This window comes from Canis lupus, chromosome X (genome assembly GCF_048164855.1).
Source record: "Canis lupus baileyi chromosome X, mCanLup2.hap1, whole genome shotgun sequence".
Taxonomy (NCBI): domain Eukaryota; kingdom Metazoa; phylum Chordata; class Mammalia; order Carnivora; family Canidae; genus Canis; species Canis lupus.
In genome coordinates, this window is record NC_132876.1 from 115,081,422 (window position 1) to 115,099,849 (window position 18,428).

The 18,428-nt window shown below is 41.8% G+C and overlaps 1 protein-coding gene across 6 annotated transcripts in view; it reads right to left on the reverse strand.

Annotated features, from left to right (window-relative positions):
- RAB9A (RAB9A, member RAS oncogene family) overlaps positions 1 to 18,428 on the reverse strand; it is a 51,981-nt gene continuing 33,553 nt past the window's right edge. For 5 of the 6 annotated variants that reach the window (XM_072816013.1, XM_072816011.1, XM_072816012.1 and 2 more), the window contains 3 exons: positions 5,794 to 5,902; positions 4,857 to 4,887; positions 1 to 1,105 (listed from right to left, as the gene is read on the reverse strand). In XM_072816013.1, the coding sequence (XP_072672114.1) occupies positions 469 to 1,074 (606 nt within the window). In that variant the 5' untranslated portion in view covers positions 1,075 to 1,105; positions 4,857 to 4,887; positions 5,794 to 5,902 and the 3' untranslated portion in view covers positions 1 to 468. Of the gene's footprint in view, positions 1,106 to 4,856; positions 4,888 to 5,793; positions 5,903 to 12,036; positions 12,056 to 18,428 lie in introns of those variants that run through there. The other variant, XM_072816016.1, reaches the window with a different exon arrangement.

Sequence of the window (18,428 nt, forward strand, 5' to 3'; positions counted from 1 at the left end):
TGCATTAGATTTTAATCTTTATTATTTAACATTATTGCTTTAGGGAATCTTTTCCCCCCTCAACCAGGAATTAAATGCTAATTACACAAAAATATACACATATAAAAAGTAGTTCTCCATTTTCCCAGGGGAAAAAAAAAACATTAACTTCCAGAATATTCAAGTGTTTTAATTGTAATTAAAGTCTTGATCATCTCGTTTATTAGCTCTGTAACTTACATATTTAAATTAAACGTTATTAGACAACCATTACAATTTATAAATGTAAGGTGCCACTACTGAGTAAATTGATTCTTCCATGAGTGGATGTGTCCCTTCTCCCACCCACTAACAAAGCAGCAATATGGTTAGTTTAATTTTATGAGTAGGTGATCCATTGCTGCAAATGCTAATTCTCTTCTCCACCCTGTGATTTTTCGTGTATGTGTGTGTAAGTTGGTTAGATCGCACAGGGAACCTCTCTAATGATCAACAGCAAGATGAGCTAGGCTTGGGCTTTCGGTGCAGGCTGACTGTGTCTGTCTGAATCAGGTGATCTGACCTATCCTCAGTAGCAAGCACTCTTCGAACAGCTTCCTCAAAGGCTGCTGCGACATTTGTGGCATCTTTTGCACTTGTTTCAAAGTAAGGATAGTCGCCGTTGTCCCTGCACCAAGCTTGGGCTTCTTCTGTAGACACTTGTCGTTCACTTATGTCGATCTTGTTGCCCAAAATCACAAAAGGAAAGCTTTCGGGCTCTTTCACATCTGCATAATATATGAATTCTTTCTTCCAGTTACTCAAGTTCTGGAAGCTCTGAGAATCATCAACACTAAAAGTGAGCAGGCAACAGTCAGAACCTCTGTAAAACGGCGTCCTCAGGCTTCTGAATCGCTCTTGACCGGCTGTGTCCCAAATCTGCATGGTAACAAAATGTCCATCCACCTCCAAATCTTTATTTAAAAATTCTACACCTATTGTATGGAAGAGCTGGGTATCAAACTTATTGGTCACATATCTGTTCATTAGAGAGCTCTTCCCAACTCCACCATCTCCAAGGAGAATTACTTTAAAAAGTGAAGATTTTCCTGCCATTATTGATCTCAAGATCTTTGACTTTAGAACTCTGTAAAATAAAAAGGTACCATTACATTCCTTTAGACCTGTACATTTCTCTACACGATCCTATGAATATCAGCGCATAAAGGAAATAAAATGCAGAGTACCCATTCCTTTCTGTACAGAAAAGACCTAATAGCCACAGCTGTCCTATCCTGAGCACTCAAGCACGTACCAGGCACAGCTCTACTGCTGTTCCCTAAGACAGCCGGTGAGGGCTCAGTCTTCCCCCTCCGTGGGCCACAACTGACTGAGGCGGGCACTCAAAGCCAAGTCTCACCCCAAAGACCTTGCCCTCAACCATTTCTCTCTACTCACAATAAGCCCTGCCACTATTTGTTAGAGATGCAGCAGGAGACCAAAGTACGCAGGTGTTTGTAACAACTTCAAACAACCCTTCGGTGGCACAGTGACAGTTTTATTGATGGCTTTCGTCTTATGCCAAGGGTTTTCTCAATGACCTCCCCTTTCTCTCTTCCAATGCTATCACCATAGGAGCTGGTAACCAGGAAACCAAACACAGAAGCTGACTGATCTGGCTGTGAACAAAAATAAGCCAACAATTGAGTAAATGAACTCCATTCTCTTCATTAGGAACACTATCTGGACTTTGCTAAAATTAATGACAGCAGCAATGGAATTTTTTAATAGAATATTATAATCTAGCACATTCTACCCACAAGACTCATTTGGGCAGTTCCAACTGCTAATAAATGCAAACCAGGGCTGTCACTTCTGTGTTTTCAGAGGAATGAGATAAACCTTAAAAATGTGGTACACTCTAGGTGTGCCTGGGTGGCTCAGTTGCTTTTTGGCTCAGGCCACAATCCCAGGGTCCTGGGATGGAGCCCTGCGTCGGACTCCCTGCTTCTCTCTCTCCCTCTGCCACTAACCCCTGCTTGTGCTCTCTCTCTCCGTCAAAATAAATAAATAAAAACCTTTGAAAAAAATGTGGTACTCTACATGCCCTTTTGGAGAAGCCCTGGGGCAGGATTAAATATTTCCCTACACCACAGGAACCAACCTGTATGGGGTAGAATTTCAGATGCCCATTTTACAGATGGCTACTTCTAAGCACTGGAGTGAGCACTGTTCCTATTTAAGGCTTCTGTTTTTATTCTTTATTACGGAAAATTTCAAACATACACAAAATTTCTGAATGAGAATAATATAATGAAACCCCCATGGATCCCAAACCTAGCTTTGTCAATTATCAACCTATGGCAAAACTGTTTCTTCCATAACCTTCCATTTTTCCCAGTTATTTTGAATCAAATTATATTATTTAATCTATAAATACTTCACTATTGCCTGGCTTTTTAAAGTATATATACATTTGTAAAAGAAGACAACCTTTGGAGTAGCACTAACAAAATTTTCTGTAATGATGGGAAATATCCTCCATCTGCACTGTCCAATATGGCAGCCACTAGCCACAGGGGACTACTGAGCACTTGACTTGTGGCTGGAGGGAATGAGGAACTGAATTTTAAATCTTATTTAATTGCAACTAATTTGAACAGTCACATTTAAAGAGGCAATAGCTGTTGTAATGGCCAGCACAGTTCTAGAGCAAAAATGGTAATTAACTTTAACATGAAAGTGGATATTGTGGGGATCCCTGGGTGGCTCAGCGGTTTAGCGCCTGCCTTCGGCCCAGGGCGTGATCCTGGAGTCCCAGGATCAAGTCCCACGTGGGGCTCCCTGCGTGGAGCCTGCTTTTCCCTCTGTGTCTCTGCCTCTCTCTCTCTCTCTCTCTTTCTCATGAATAAATAAATAAAATATTGTTTTAAAAAAAGAAAGTAAGTGGATATTGTGAATCCCTCAATGGGAAGGTAACAAAGACATGAATAAGAATTGTTCTATTGACCAGGATGGATTTGCAAATTCACTGCAGTAAACATTATCTGGCAATCTCCTGATTATATGGCAAATGTGACCCTGTAAAATGAAATTAAATATTTCCTGTAATGTGTAAGAATTCTGCATTTCCAACTACACGATATACTATTCTGGTAAAATCTGTAGCAACTTATCCCTAAGTCTTACTGGCTCTTTTAAATTATTACTACTGCAAAAAAAATTACCACTACAGTAATTACTGCTATAACTGATACAATTTAAATTGGTCAAACAAAACTGTGAGGCAAAGTACTTAGCTCTTAGAGACTTTTTTGACTTAAGTGGATTGCTCTGCCCAATGTCCAAACTAAATTCATGTTAGAGAAGAAACAAACGATCTCAAGCCCCTTTAATTTCCTGACATACGTAACAACTTGATAAGTCAGTTCCTTTAACTCTTTGCAATCTTGCTTAAACAATTTCAATTTACAGAAAAAAAAGACTAACAAAACCAAAAATGTACACCAGCTATTCTGATATGAGGACACCACTGGTCTAATGCCCTATCCTTAACACTCTTCAGTGGTTCTCCAGAGATTCAGGTCTAAATCCAACTTCTAAGACAAGACACCTAGCTCTGTTCTTCATTTTCGACTTGCCCTCACCGTGGCACATGTTGTTTCCTCTGCTGGGGATCCTACTCCACTTAACTGCTGAGCCCTCAGAACCAATCAACATGGTCTCACCAACACTGGGAACCTTTCCCAGCAGCCCCCATTCCAAGGTTGTTCTTTTCACAAGATTTTCAAGATATATAAACACAAAAGTTCCATGCTATGCTATGAGGATGTAAGAGATGTGCGTGATTCTAGTATACCATCTATCCTAGTATTTGAATAAGTCTCTAATTACCTTGCCAGACATAAAGTTTTACTGCAGAGCATTGAACTGTTAGGATTTTCACATCAAATTATAAAGCAGATTATGCAATCTAATAACCTCCATCCAGATGACTGGTTGCACATATCTACCAAGTTAAGTGCTAGACATGCCTTGAGATTTGTCATTTATAATTTTATCAGGACACTTTGACACAGTTTTCTTTTTTCATAATAGTGTGGGATTTCCTAATTGGTGCCATTATTCTGATTAAACAAATTTGAGGTATGCTAGACCCGAGCATCAGGAAGTGAGGTACAATTTTTTTTTTTTTTGCATTTCCCTTCTATAATCTAGGGCTTCACAGATATCCTATTTGCGAGTATGCTGGCATTTGATAAAACAACTAATTTATATATATAAACATTTCTCTGATTCTTACTATAGAGTTGTATATAAACATACATGGTGATACAGATAATTATATAAGCCATCTTATTTCCCATGGACTCCAACAAAAGCTAGCTTCAGGCAATCTATACATTAACATAACCACTAACTGGCTCAGAGACATTAAAAATACTTTTTCTTTTCTAAAAATAGTAAAACCCTTTGAAACTTTAGTAGAAGTTGAATGAACAAAGGTATCCCTGTTATGTTACTTTCAGAACTTACATTAAAATATAATGTAAAGTCTTTTTTTTTTTTAATTTTTTTTTTTTTTTTATTTATGATAGTCACAGAGAGAGAGAGAGGGAGAGACATAGGCAGAGGGAGAAGCAGGCTCCATGCACCGGGAGCCCGACGTGAGATTCGATCCTGGGTCTCCAGGATCGCGCCCTGGGCCAAAGGCCCGCGCCAAACCGCTGTGCCACCCAGGGATCCCTGTAAAGTCTTTTATACTCTGCAGTTTGGAGTGATTGCCCACAGGCAATAATAATCTTCACCAAGGTTAAAAACATGACTTTAACAATTCAGCTAAATTTGATAAAGAAACCTGAATAAGAAAAGCATATTACATAGGTCATAAATGTTACCTTAATTGTTCAGTTCAAGCAGCATCATTACCTGCAAAGAAAAAGTTACAAAGCTCACCTTAGCAATGTACTTTCAATTTGTTCTCAAGAGTTTTAAGGGTAAAAATAAAAATTAAAATGTGAATGAATATCTGACTTCTATTAGCACCTAGATCCTTAATTTAAAAGGAAAACCAATAAATAAATGAATAAAAGGAAAACCACACCTAAAAGCTCTCCATGACCTTTCTCAGCCTTAAAAAAAAAATCCTAGAATCAAATATCAAATACTACATTTTAAATCACTGTTTTTTCAAGAAGTTTTTCACCTGCCCACCCTTTTTTCAAATTTAAGTTCAATTAGCCAACATAAAGTACACACTTAGTTTCAGATGTAGTGTGCAGATTTATCAGTTGTGTGTAACACCAAGTGCTCATCACATCATGTGCCCTCCTTAATGTCCATCACCCAGTTAGCCCATTTCCCCCTATCCATCTCCCCCCCAGCAACCCTCAGTTTGTTTCCCAGAGTTCAAAGTTTGTCCCTCTCTCTGATTTCTTCCCATTCGAAGTTTCACACTCAGACAACTGTAAAATTCTTTTTAGAAAAAAAAGTATAAAATATGTCAGTCATTCTTCAAAATTTGCCCAAACGTTGAGTGGCTTAGAATAATCCTATTCCAAAGAATTAAATAGAGCTAACACAAACAAGAAAAAAGAAGGGTCACGAGAGGGATGGACACCAATGCAACACAGGAAAAGCTAGACTAAGGCTAAAGCAGCGCTGTGTCATGAAGCTTCTGGGCAGCCAAGGTAGAGGTGAAAACTTTCTTGCCACAAAAGAGTAGCCTACTGTCAGAAAGGAGAATGGTTCTTGCCAAAGGCCAAGAGCACACACCCCTGGGCAAGCTACTTGACATTCCAAAGCTCACAAGACAATGGCAACAACAGTACCTACCTCCCAGGGCCGTTGGGAAGATTCACTTGGTCAGATTCACTTGGTCACGGACAAGAGGGAACAGCTTTTCACCACAGTGCCAGGCTCATAATAGGAGTGCAGGAAGTTTCTGCGGAATGAACAACATGAAGAAGTCTTTACTGGCAGTTGTTTTAAATTTTTATTTATTTATTTATTCATGAGAGACACACACACAGAGAGAAGCAGAGACACAGGCAGAGGTAGAAACAGGCTCCATGCAAGGAGCCTGACTTGGGACTCGATCCCAGGTCTCCAGGATCACGCTCTGGGCTGAAGGTGGAGCTAAACCGCTGAGTCACTGCGGCTGTCCTTTACTGGCAGTTTTAAGGAAAGGTTTCTTTCATGACCATTTCTTAAGTCAAATTTCAGTAAGAGTCTTCAGCAAAACAAATAAGAAGATAATGTAGGCAGACATGAGGAAGCCAAAGGATCCTGGCCCTAGAGACCAAATTCAAGTGAGTGACGGATTATGTGGGAAGCTGGGCTAAAGCGCTAGCCCCTCTTAGTCTAAGCCAAAGGTTTTACTCCCAACACACATCTTCTTTAAGCAAAGGGCATTTTTGTGGAATGATCATTTTAGCTGCATGCTGTCCATAGAGAGCAGCCTCACCAAGATCTGCTTCCACGGTAGCGGGATTTGACCCAGGGTAGGTCAGTTTGATCACAGGCTAAGCTCAGCAACAGGAGGAGACAACCCTGAGAAAAGCAGAGGAGGGCGGAGCCAGGAAGCAATGAAGGCAGCCCGACATCAGGGAGAACCCCAGGCAGGCCTGAGAACCGGGAGCCCAGAGAGGGAGGAGTGCTATACACAGGCCCGGAGGGAGTGGCCCTGGAGCAGGCAGGGCCTGAGACGCATGGGCAGGGTTTCTGCCTACACCCCTGGAAAGATGAGAGCACTGAAATAGCTTCAGCAGCAGGGAACCTGATCAGATATGAAGTCTAGAAAGGTAAATGGCTGAGGCGAGGAAAGAGGAAGGCCTCAGGTAGAGCTTCAGTGGATGCCCTTATGATCCCTTCCAGCTGGCTTTGGGATTGAAAATGGTGCCTTTTCTGCCTTGCAGGTGACCTTGGAGTAAGATAGTCACTCTGTGGTTATATACTTCACCTCCTTTTGATCCTTTCCTCTTGCTACCTGGCTAACTCCTGCTCACCCCTATAGATGCAGCTAGACCTCATCTCCCACTGACGTCCCTTCCCCCACATTCCTAAAGCACCCTGTACATACCTCTAAGTGCAGAGGTAATAATGATGAAATTTGCATGCCTATTATGTCTAATAAAAATGAAACATACTTGGGGGCACCTGGCTGGCTCAGTCGATGCAGAATGAGATTCTTGATCTTGGGGTTGTGAGGTGGAGTTCCATGCTGGGTGTAGAGATTACTTAGAAAAAGAAAATAAAATCTAAAAAAAAATTAAAACAAAAGAAACATGCTGTCTTAAAAGATTCAGTTTCAGGACACCTGGGTGGCTCAGTGGTTGAGCCTCTGCCTTGGGCTCAGGTCATGATCCTGGGATCCTGGGATCAAGTCCCTCATTGGGCTCCCCACAGGGAGCCTGCTTCTCCCTCTGCCTGTGTCTCTGCCTCTCTCTCTCTCTGTGTGACTATCATAAATAAATAAAAATTACAAAAAAAAAAAAAAAAAAAGATTCAGTTGGGATGCCTGGGTGGCTCAGCGGTTGAGCGTCTGCTTTCAGTCCAGGGTGTGATCCTGGATCCCCAGGATCGAGTCCCACATCGGGCTCCCTGCGAGGAGCCTGCTTCTTCCTCTCCCTGTGTCTCTGCCTCTCTCTGTCTCTCATGAATAAATAAAATCTTTAAAAATAAATAGATTCAGTTTCGTGGAAGCACATTATACCATCACAAAAATGCTCATACTTTTCCCCAAATTATTGATTATCTAAACTATAGGGACGCCTGGGTGGCTCAGCAGTTGAGCGTCTGCCTTTGGCTCAGGGCGTGATCCTGGAGTTCCTGGATCCAGTCCCACATCAGGCTCCTGCATGGAGCGTGCTTCTCCCTCTGCCTGTCTCTCTCTGTGTGTCTCTCATGAATAAATAAAACCTTAAAAAAATTATCTAAACTATAGCAAAAATACATCCCCATACTATTCTAAAATTGTCCCAAAAAGAAAAATCAATCAATCAAACTGCAAAAATGTAAACAGTAGAGCAAATGCCCTAAATGCCTAATTGGGGATGTTTTGCACTCCCTGAGGAAACATGGAAAGGTGGGACTGTAGAAATATGCTATTGTTGAGTGATAAAACAGCATGCATACCACAATCACATCATATAAAAGCCTACAAGAGTTTACATTAAAGTCTGCAAGGGGGCACCTGAATGGCTCAGTCAACTGAACATCAGACTCTTAGTTTCAGCTCATGTCATGATCTCATGGGTCGTGAATGAGCCCCACATGGGAGTCCATGCTCAGTGGGGAGTCTGCTTGAAGATTCTCCCTCTCTGCCCCTCTCCCCCGCTTGCGTGGGCCCACAATCTCTCTCTCCCAAATAAATAAATCTTTTTTAAAAGATGCAATAGTGCAATGATAACGGAAAATAGCCTGGCAGTTCCTCAAAAAGTTAAACATAAAGTTATCATATGACCCAGCAATTCCTCTCTTAGGTAGATACCTAAGAGAAATGAAAACATACATCCACACAAAAACTTGTACATATATGTTCATAACAGCATTATTCATAATAGCCAAAAAGTAGAAACCACTCAAATGTCCATCAACTGAATGGTCAACAAAACGTGGCATATACAGGGTGACTGGGTGGCTCAGCTGGATGAATGTCTGCCTTCAGCTCAGGTCATGATCTCAGGGTCCTGGGGCTGAGTCCTTCATTGGGCTCCTGCTCAGTGGGGGGCCTGCTTCTCCCTCTCCCTCTGCTCCTTCCCTGGCTCATGCTCCCAGACACACACACTCTCTCTCAAATAAATAAAAATATTTTTTAAAATGTGGTGTATCCGGGGATTCCTGGGTGGCTCAGTGGTTTAGTGCCTGCCTTTGGCCCAGCGCGTGATCCTGGAGTCCCCGGATCGAGTCCCACGTCAGGCTCTCCACATGGAGCCTGCTTCTGCCTCTCTCTCTCTATCATGAATAAATAAAATCTTTAAAAAAAAGTGGTGTATCCATACAGGGGAAGATTAATCAGCCATAAAAATGAGGCACTGATACATGCAACAACATAGATGAATCTCAAAAATATTATACTAAGTAAAAGAAGTCAGACACTAACGTTCAGAATACGCAAATCCATTGACAGAAAGTAGATTCATGGTTCCAGAAAATGGGAGGGGAGAGGTAAATGGGGAGTGACTGCTAATGGATACAGGGATTCTTTTGGGGGTAGAAGGGGTTGACAAAAATATTCTGGAATTAGACAGTGGGTGATGGTTGCACAACTTTGTGAATATACTAAAAATCACTCAATTGTATACATTAACAGGGTGAATGTTATGGTATGTGAGTCAGATAAAGAATATAGGCGTATATTTAGAGGCACATGCACAAATATGTATATGGCCTAAGAATTGGCAATAAGACCCTAAAATGAGATTTATGCAAAGCCACTAATGATCTCTTTGTCCCTTTAACAGTGTCCTTTTAAATCAATAAACCAGTTACACACACACTAGATACCTTAGGATTACAATACAGGTGCTATGCAAAGCCACTAATGATCTCTTTGTCCCTTTAACAGTGTCCTTTTAAATCAATAAACCAGTTACACACACACTAGATACCTTAGGATTACAATACAGGTGCTGGCACCAACACATGTTGTATACAGCACACACTAATCTGAATTGGAAAATGGATAAGTAGGTCACTGGCAGGAAAGAAAATGAACTATGTTTTCAACAGATAACTCAAAACTGAAGATAAACACTGTATGTCAACTCTTTCCTTTTCACAACACTTATTTTCCCAACATTTCTATCGTATACTTTTAACTACCAGTTGTTTATGAATAGTTTATATCAGTAGTATCCTTTTCTCTGGCTTTTCCCAATCCCTTGCTGGTTTCCAAAGCCATATATTAGAGTAAACCAAGAGGGAGTCAGATCCAAGCATAGAAAATAAAAATCTCTAATAGGAATGTTTGTAGAAATCAAAAGCAGACATCTTTTATTGTTTATAGATTCAATTGCATCCATTCTTAACAGATAGATAACTAACCTCATTTATTTCTTATTTTCATTATGAAAAGGTTTTTCAGTGTGGCATTCAAAGGGCCATCCAACATTGTTTACAAGCCTGTCCCAATTATATAACTATAACTCACTGTCCCCACACCTATCACAGGCATTTACAGTCAAGTCTTTGTTCAGGCCCTTATCTTGGACTGGGAGTTCCCTCCCCACACCTAGACACCTACGAAAATACGAGTCATGGGATCCCTGGGTGGCGCAGCGGTTTGGCGCCTGCCTTTGGCCCAGGGCGCGATCCTGGAGACCCGGGATCGAATCCCATGTCGGGCTCCCGTGCATGGCTTCTCCCTCTGCCTGTGTCTCTGCCTCTCTCTCTCTATCTCTCTCTCTCTCTCATAAAAAAAAAAAAAAAAAGAAAAAAAAGAAAAGAAAAAGAAAATACGAGTCAAAGGCTTTAATTCAGATCACCTCATCCAAGAAGGCTGCCGCCCCCCACCCAGAAACCTAATCTTCCTCTTTTCTTTGCTCTCATAATCATTTTCACCTGATTATAGCTCTCACTCGCACTCTAACCACTGTCAGTACACATGTATGCATCTCTTTCCTAATTACAATGTCAACTCCCTAATTACACAACACCTAATTCTATCTATTCATTTGTCCTTTTTTTGGTTCTGCAACATCCTGTACAAAACTTTACATATGGTGATGTATCAAATAAATGCAAAGTTGAGAACAAAGAGTAGTAACTTCCTCCTTTATTCTCGTTATTCTATTCTTATTTTTCTATTGGTACTTTTTGTGCTTATAATTCTTTCGCTATTCAGTTCTTCCACCATTCTATTTTTGAAGTCTATTAAAATGTGTGAGAAGGGACAAAAAAATTGATTCTTTCTTGCAAGTGTCAATGAAAAACATCACTTTAAAAATAAGTACTACTGGCTCTAACAGGGAGCTGGTGAACTTTAAAAATGACTATATTCCTCCAATAAGTTGCCAAAGGGAGAGTAGGTTGGGTTTGTAAACTGCTCTCCTCAAAAGCTCAGGTGTGAAATACATACTCCTTGACTAGTTCTCACATCCAAACACTTAAATTGAACTTACCACTCTTGGTTTAAATTTAGGAACAGATCTTTCCCCCTCAAAATCGCACATTCCTTTTGCATTTACCCTGAATGTCCTAGTTAGAGACATACCACTTATTCTGAGTCTGAAAGGAACTAACCAAGGAAACAAAAGCATGGATAATCTCTGAATTACTTTTTAAAATATTTTATTTATTTATTCATGAGAGAGTGAGAGAGGCAGAGACACAAGCAGACTCCATGCAGGGAGCCTGATGTGGGGCTCGATCCCAGGTCTCCGGGATGATGCCCTGGACTGAAGGCGGCGCTAAACCGCTGAGCCACCCGGGCTGCCCATCTGAATTATTTCTATTTTTGTCTAGAGCGGTATTCATTTCCTTGAATCTTAATATCAGTATGTCTCACTTAACAGTCTAATTAGTTCCATGCTGTTTCCAGTTCTGTTGGTTATCTTGCTGAAATGCATGAGCAAGAACAAAGTCAAGGAAATCACTAAGTGTAATGGGTGCTAGATCTGTACAGCAAGAGGTCAACGTGTGCGCACACACAGGCACAGGGAAGACTTAGGCAAAATACCATAGGAAGAGACCAACTTGAAGGTACAACTTGCCAGATGAAACTAACCATCTAGTTGACCACTGAACGTCACCCCACAGACAGAGATAGTGAGAGAAGGGGAAAACTGTAACTCAAACTACAGTATTGCAATGCCACAGCAGCACACCCTATTTAAATAACTTATTTCGATAAATACTTTCTTAAAAATTATTTTATTTTAGAGACAGAAAGAACACAAGTGGGGAGGGCAGAGGGAAGGGGGGAAAGAATCTCAAGTAGAGTCTGTTGAGCGTGGAGCCTGATGCAAGGCTCAATTTCAAGACCCTGAGATCATGGCTTGAGCCACCCAGGTGTCCCCATAAGTACTTTTTTGAAGATAAGTCACTTGATTAAAGTTTCAAAAAAGACATACTCACAATTTTGCTTAAAACAAGGCACCTCTGCAGTTAAGTATACGAACTGATCATTCACAGTGGTGGAGAGTGGAGGAAAAAGAGACGTTAAGGAACTAAGTCTTCTTAAACCATCCTGAAAATACAGAGCACCGTGACCACACAGAACCTGCTGTGACGACGGAGATACTCTCTTCCATTTTTCTCAAAAACATTTATTTACTCATGAGACAGAAAGAGAGAGAAAGAGGCAGAGACACAGGCAGAGGGAGAAGCAGGCCCCACGCAGGGACTCCAGGATCACACCCTGGGCCGAAGGCAGGTATTAAACCACTGAGCCGCCCAGGCGGCCCGGAAATATTCTATTCCTGCACTATCTACTATGGTAGCTCATTAAGCACACATGGCTATTGAACACCTGAAATGTGGCTGGTCTGACGAACTGAATTTTTAATTTTTATTTAATTTTAATTAGTTTAAATTTAAACAGCCACACAGATATTGGATGGTGCAGGTATAGTGTGCATAATTGGGGAGTCGATGAAGGAGCTGCAGGGGGAAAACACTTCCCAGAATGACATGTGAAATTAGGCTGGGTGTATAGATGGAAGTGTGCACTTCAGCTTTTCTCTGGAAAGAGTACAAAGGGTTTCATCTGATTCTTTAAAAAGATTTTATTTGAGAGAGAAAGAGAGAGCACGCGTGTGTGCCTGCACCCACGCACAAGCCAGGGAAGAGGCAGAGGGAGAAGCAGACTCCCCGCTGAGTGGGGAGCCTGAAGTGGGGCTCGATCCCAGGACCCTGAAATCATGACCTGACCGAAAGCAGACACTTAACTGACTGAGCCACCACTTAGGTACTCAGTTTCATCGGATTCTTAAACGGATCTGAAATGATCAATACATGTTCACATCATTTGTATGTGCATGTGTATATGAATTTTTTTTAAGGTAAACTCTATCACCAACATGGAGCTCGAACTCACAACCCCCAAGACCAAGAGTCCCATGCTCTACCGACTGAGCCAGCCAGGTGCCCCCTACATCATTTGTATATGACACACGATCCGTTTGTAAGTTATAACACCCTCCAGACTTTCATCTTTACTTGGCATCACTATTTCCCCATTCTCTCCCTCACCTGTGGGACTTTATTAATGTTACATTTTGACCATGAACTGTGACAGTTCAGTGAACAGACTTACTCGTGGGAAACTGCTAATCCTGGAAGTGAGGATAACATTCTGTTCTCTGTTCTGTTTAATGAGGTCCTTAAAAGAACACACATAAATCTACCTATAATAAGACATTTACCTGTGAAAGATAATTAAACTGTTCAATAATAAAGAGATTTTTTTTTAGTTTAAGGTTGTTTAAAGTACTTCAGATAGTTTAAGGTTGCACTGTAAGGGACGATTCAAAGACAAAGAAATGGATAAAGGTCACAAGATTGGAATATTGGAAATTCCAGCTAGGTATTTCAGGAAGACTGCATTGTGAAAGAAATGAATTTAAATATGCATGTTAGAAATACGCACTGAAGCAGCAAAACACAAATTAAATATGATCCACAATGATCTGCTGTACTAAAGGGAACACTGATTCCTACACCTCAAGTCAGGTAAGAACAGGTGTCTTTGTAATTTGGAGAAAAGGTAAGGGCCAGACTTTCATAAAAACCCAGGGAAGAGTTAGTACACAAAGATGACCACACAAGACATGGAGCCACAAAAAAGTAGAACTTTTTGGCTGTTAAGAAATTAAGTAAGAGGGCCGCCTGGGTGGTTCAGCGGTTGGGCGTCTGCCTTCAGCTCAGGGCGTGATCCTGGGATCTGAGATCGAATCCCACATTGGGCTCCTTGCAGGAGGCCTGCTTCTCCCTCTGCCTGTGTCTCTGCCTTTCTCTCTGTCTCATGAATAAATAAATAAAATCTAAAAAAAAAAAAAAGAAAGAAAGAAAAATTAAGAGGAGTGGGGATTTCCCAAGATATATTTCAAGAGGACAGCTATACATCTAGCATACAGCACTCAATGAGATTAGAGGAGCCCATTCTGTGGGGAAGTGGTCACCAGGTCAAAATGAGAAAACACAGAAGAGCACTGCAGGCAGCTTATAGGAAAGTTCACTTCATCCCACTTCTCCATCAATGATGCCCCAGTTTGCCCCAACCAAGAGAATGGAGCTGACTGCTTACAAAAAGCTTCACTACCTACTGAATTCACCTCTAGGCCTGATCAACTCTCCACTCCACTCACTATACACAGGCTCCCAACTTCTCTATCCCAGTGTGTCAGCAGCAGTCACCAGAGACCTCCTAAAGGCCAATCCTCAGTCCTCATCGAATTGCCCTAGGGTACACACAGCCCCAAAGCAAATAAAGAGAAAAGTGCTTCTCTTAGGACTTCACCGTGTATGCTTCCAGAAAAACACCTCCACAGTGAATTCTCTCAGATGTAGCCATTTGTCTGGATGTACATGACATAAAAACTCAAAGGGTACTCAAGACATTTTTCTTAAATAAATAAGGAAATGGAGACCCAACTGGGAAAGATTCTAATGAAGTATCACACCTCCAGCTAGAGGCATAAGTGGAACCTTCAAATGTTAGCCAGAACTCAGCCACCATTACTGCCTCTATTAGGTCTAAACAGCCTGGTGGTGACCTTGAAAATTTTCTGTTTAATGGTCTATAAAACTTCCCTTATGGGCAGCCCCGGTGGCGCAGCGGTTTAGCGCCGCCTGCAGCCCACAGTGTGATCTGGAGACTCTGGAGTCCCAGGTGGGGTACCCTGCATGGAGCCTGCTTCTCCCTCTGCCTATGTCTCTGCCCCCACCCCTCTCTGTGTCTCAATAAATAAATAAATAATAAATAAAATCTTAAAAACAAGCGAACAAACAAAAACTTCCCTTAGCTTTCTGCAACTCCTTCTTCTAACAAGCTCTTAGAGTAGGTATATCATAAGGTTGAAGCCCTTACCTCTTCGCAGACCACATTTTCCTGAGATATAAAACTCAGTGATTTCTAAAGTCCACCCCCACCCTCCCCCCTCCTTGGGACAAGAATTCCAACCCCTTTTAAAATATGTGCATGTGGTACCCTGATGGCAGTTCAAATTCAACATATATAAAACCAAGCTAATTATTTCCCCCATTTCCAAAATCTCTTCTGTCTTATCCACTTCACCCACACAAGAATGTGTCCGCTTCTCTCCCTACCTGTTGCCATTGTCTTGCTTGCTCAAATAATAAATGCTATGACCATAGTAATATTAGCCACCACTGTTTACTGAATATCTACTAGGTACCTGGCATATAGCACCTTCAAATCACCTGCATGTTGGACACTATCACCCTATGTTTTACACATCAATGAACACAAGTTCACAAAGATTAACTTCCTGCAGTCTAATTAAACAGGGCAGGTCGACCATGTGTTACCTTCACTTCCACCAAATGACAGAAAAAGTCTAGAAAATAGGGGTGCCTGGATGGCTCAGTCAGTTGAGCTTCTGCCTTCAGCTCAGGTCATGATCCCAGGGTCCTGGGATCGAGCCCCCCATCAGGCTCCCTGCTCAACCAGGAGTCTGTTTCTCCTTTTCCCTCTGCTCCTACCCCTGCTTGCTCGCTCTCTCTGATAAATAAAATATTTTTTAAAAAAGTCTAAAAAATACAAAAACCCGAAGGGACAAGAAATGGGGAATAACCGTAGATGAGAGACAGCAATGAAATTGAGATGGAAAGCAAATATTCTAGTAAGGACAAACTGAAGAGATGAGGAACGCTAACTCAGGGAGAAGCAGCTAACAATGAGAAGGCTGATTCCCATGGAAGACCTGAAGAGGCACAATGGCACTTCTGGACAGTTACTGAGGCAGGCTGGCCATGCTGAAAGCACAAGGGTTTCTCCTGAAAGGCCAAAGACCCCATGACCATCCGCTCTGCACCTAGTGGCCCCTTTCTCCACAGACAAATCTACTTCCTAAAGAAGTGTGTACAGAAGAAAATGGGGATGAAACCCTATGAACAACAAGGGAGAGAATATCAAGTGATAGTCCTCATAGGCAACAGGGGCAGGGCAGGCTTTTTTACATTTTTGAGGGAACTATACAGAGGAAGCTGATCTAAGACATCACGTAAGCTAAGCTGGTGCTCAAGGGAGTTCATGGTTTCAACATTAGATTGTACCACATTCCTTTTGATAACACTGTTATCTTTGCAAAGCTGGGTTTTCCAGGGCTAGGGTGATAAAAATCAAGTAGTACGCAAATATTAAAGTGGATTAGGACATGAAAGTGGCAGCTGTTTGTTCCACAACAACTATTTATGAAAGTGTATTTAATATTACTGGAACTCGGGGTGCCTGGGTGGCTCAGTTGGTGAAGCATCTGCCTTAGGCTCAGGTCATGATCTCAGGATCCTGGGACCGAGCCCCACATCCCAGCTCAATGAGGGGGTCTCATTCTCCCTTTTCCTCTGTGAGTTCTCTCTCTCTCTCATTCTCTCTCTCTCTCAAATAAAATATTTTATTATTTTTTTAAAGATTTACTTATTTATTTATGAGAGAGAGAGAGAGAGAGAGAGAGAGAGAGAGAGGCAGAGACACAGGCAGAGGGAGAAGCAGGCTCCATACTGGGAGCTGGACGCGGGACTTGATCCTGGAACTCCAGGATTGCGCCCTGGGCCAAAGGCAGGCACTAAACCGCTGAGCCACCCAGGGATCCCCAAAATCTTTTAAAAAATACTGGAACACATTCCAGAGAATGTTCTGCATTCACCAATGTGTGGTCCTCAAACCGTTCTTCTGCTGTTCTGACTTCCAACTAAACCACGTATGCATTTTCAGGTATGTTTATCTAATCAATACTCTGATTAAATACACAAGCGTGAAACTGCACAGAATAGAGCAGGTGCCAGCTACACACCACACCCCAGTGAGTTCTAACTTTTTTGAACCTTTTTAATCATTTCAACACTCCTCTAAGTGTTCTACATAGCAAGTTCTAGAAAGAGAATCTGTAAGGCTTTTTTCGGGCTTCTCTAACACTGACAGTACATGTAAAAACTACCTTCAGAAAACTACTTTGGCCTCTGTACTCAAAATCCTAGTCCAATTCAGAAGAACTTGGAATTAAAACAGTTCAGTTTACATTGGCCTAAGAGTTCAGTCTGTCGGTTTACACTGCTCTGCTATCCCTCACATGTGGATAACGAATGTGGCCACGGAACGAGTGTATCAAGTTGTCCCATACCGTTTCTCTGTCCCCTGTCAAGCGAGTACAAAGATTTGTAAGGCATCAGGCCTTGGACAGAGGTGGAGTCTGTGTTCAGACTCCCCATCATGAAGTGAGCTGGGTTTGGTGAGGGCAGAATGTGAAGCCTCAATTGCCTGCTTCATTTCTGTATTTTTTTCAAAACTCACACCCGTCTTTCTCCACTCCGTGGCGATCTGTCAGCTTACTTGCATTTACTTCTAGCTGTCCTCTCTGTGTTCGTGATAAGCAACAGCATCTAAACCCTGTATCCACCATGGTCAAAAATTAACAAAAAGCAATGAAAGAATACAGAATGTGGAAATGCCCAGAGCTCAACTTTCACAACATGTACAACATCAAGATTCATTCTGGGAAACAGAGATTTCTCCTCTAAGTTATCTAATGAGCCTGGGCACCCCTAGCACAGGCCTGGGACTACCTCCAGCCTTTTACCTCCCCAACACAAGGAGAGGTCAGGCCCCCTCCACCAGCTTACACACCCGGGTCCCCCAGGCATCCTCTCTCAAGTATTCAGAACATGCTTCTGCATCACAGCTTTCCAAACTCCCTGAGGCATTTTATGAGCTCATCGCCTGGCCCCCGAAAATCCTTAATAAATGTTCTCTGTTGATGACCTACTTAGTCACAAGCCCTATTTTCTGGTCCTTGGTTTTGACTAACAAATTTATTACCTAGCTAGCTTTCATGTGAGACGCGTTTCTCAAACACACAAGCACACTTCTATTTGGCTTATTTCCTCCTGCTGCTTAACCAGCAAATTGCCTGGAGCTGAACTACTTGGAAGCCAATAATTTGATGTCTCTACTTGGTGTCATATAATCTCATAGAGATTATAAAATACACCCATCTCATTTTACAAAGAAAGAAATGTGGTGACCTACCTTAGCCAGAGTAGCAAGCCAACTACTCATCGAGCAAGGTTCCTCTGAGGCCAATGGATGTTGTTCCTGCACCAATTTCTTTTGATCCTTCCCAGAATAAAACCCCTCCAAAGAATACACATTCCTTTGCTAGATCCCATATGATAGCAATCATTTTTAGGTGTACAATTTAGCATCTCCTCTACCTCATAGGAGAGAACTACTGATAAGAGGCAGAGAAATCTATAATTGACAAAGAATATGCTGTCCATCAACATGAGTC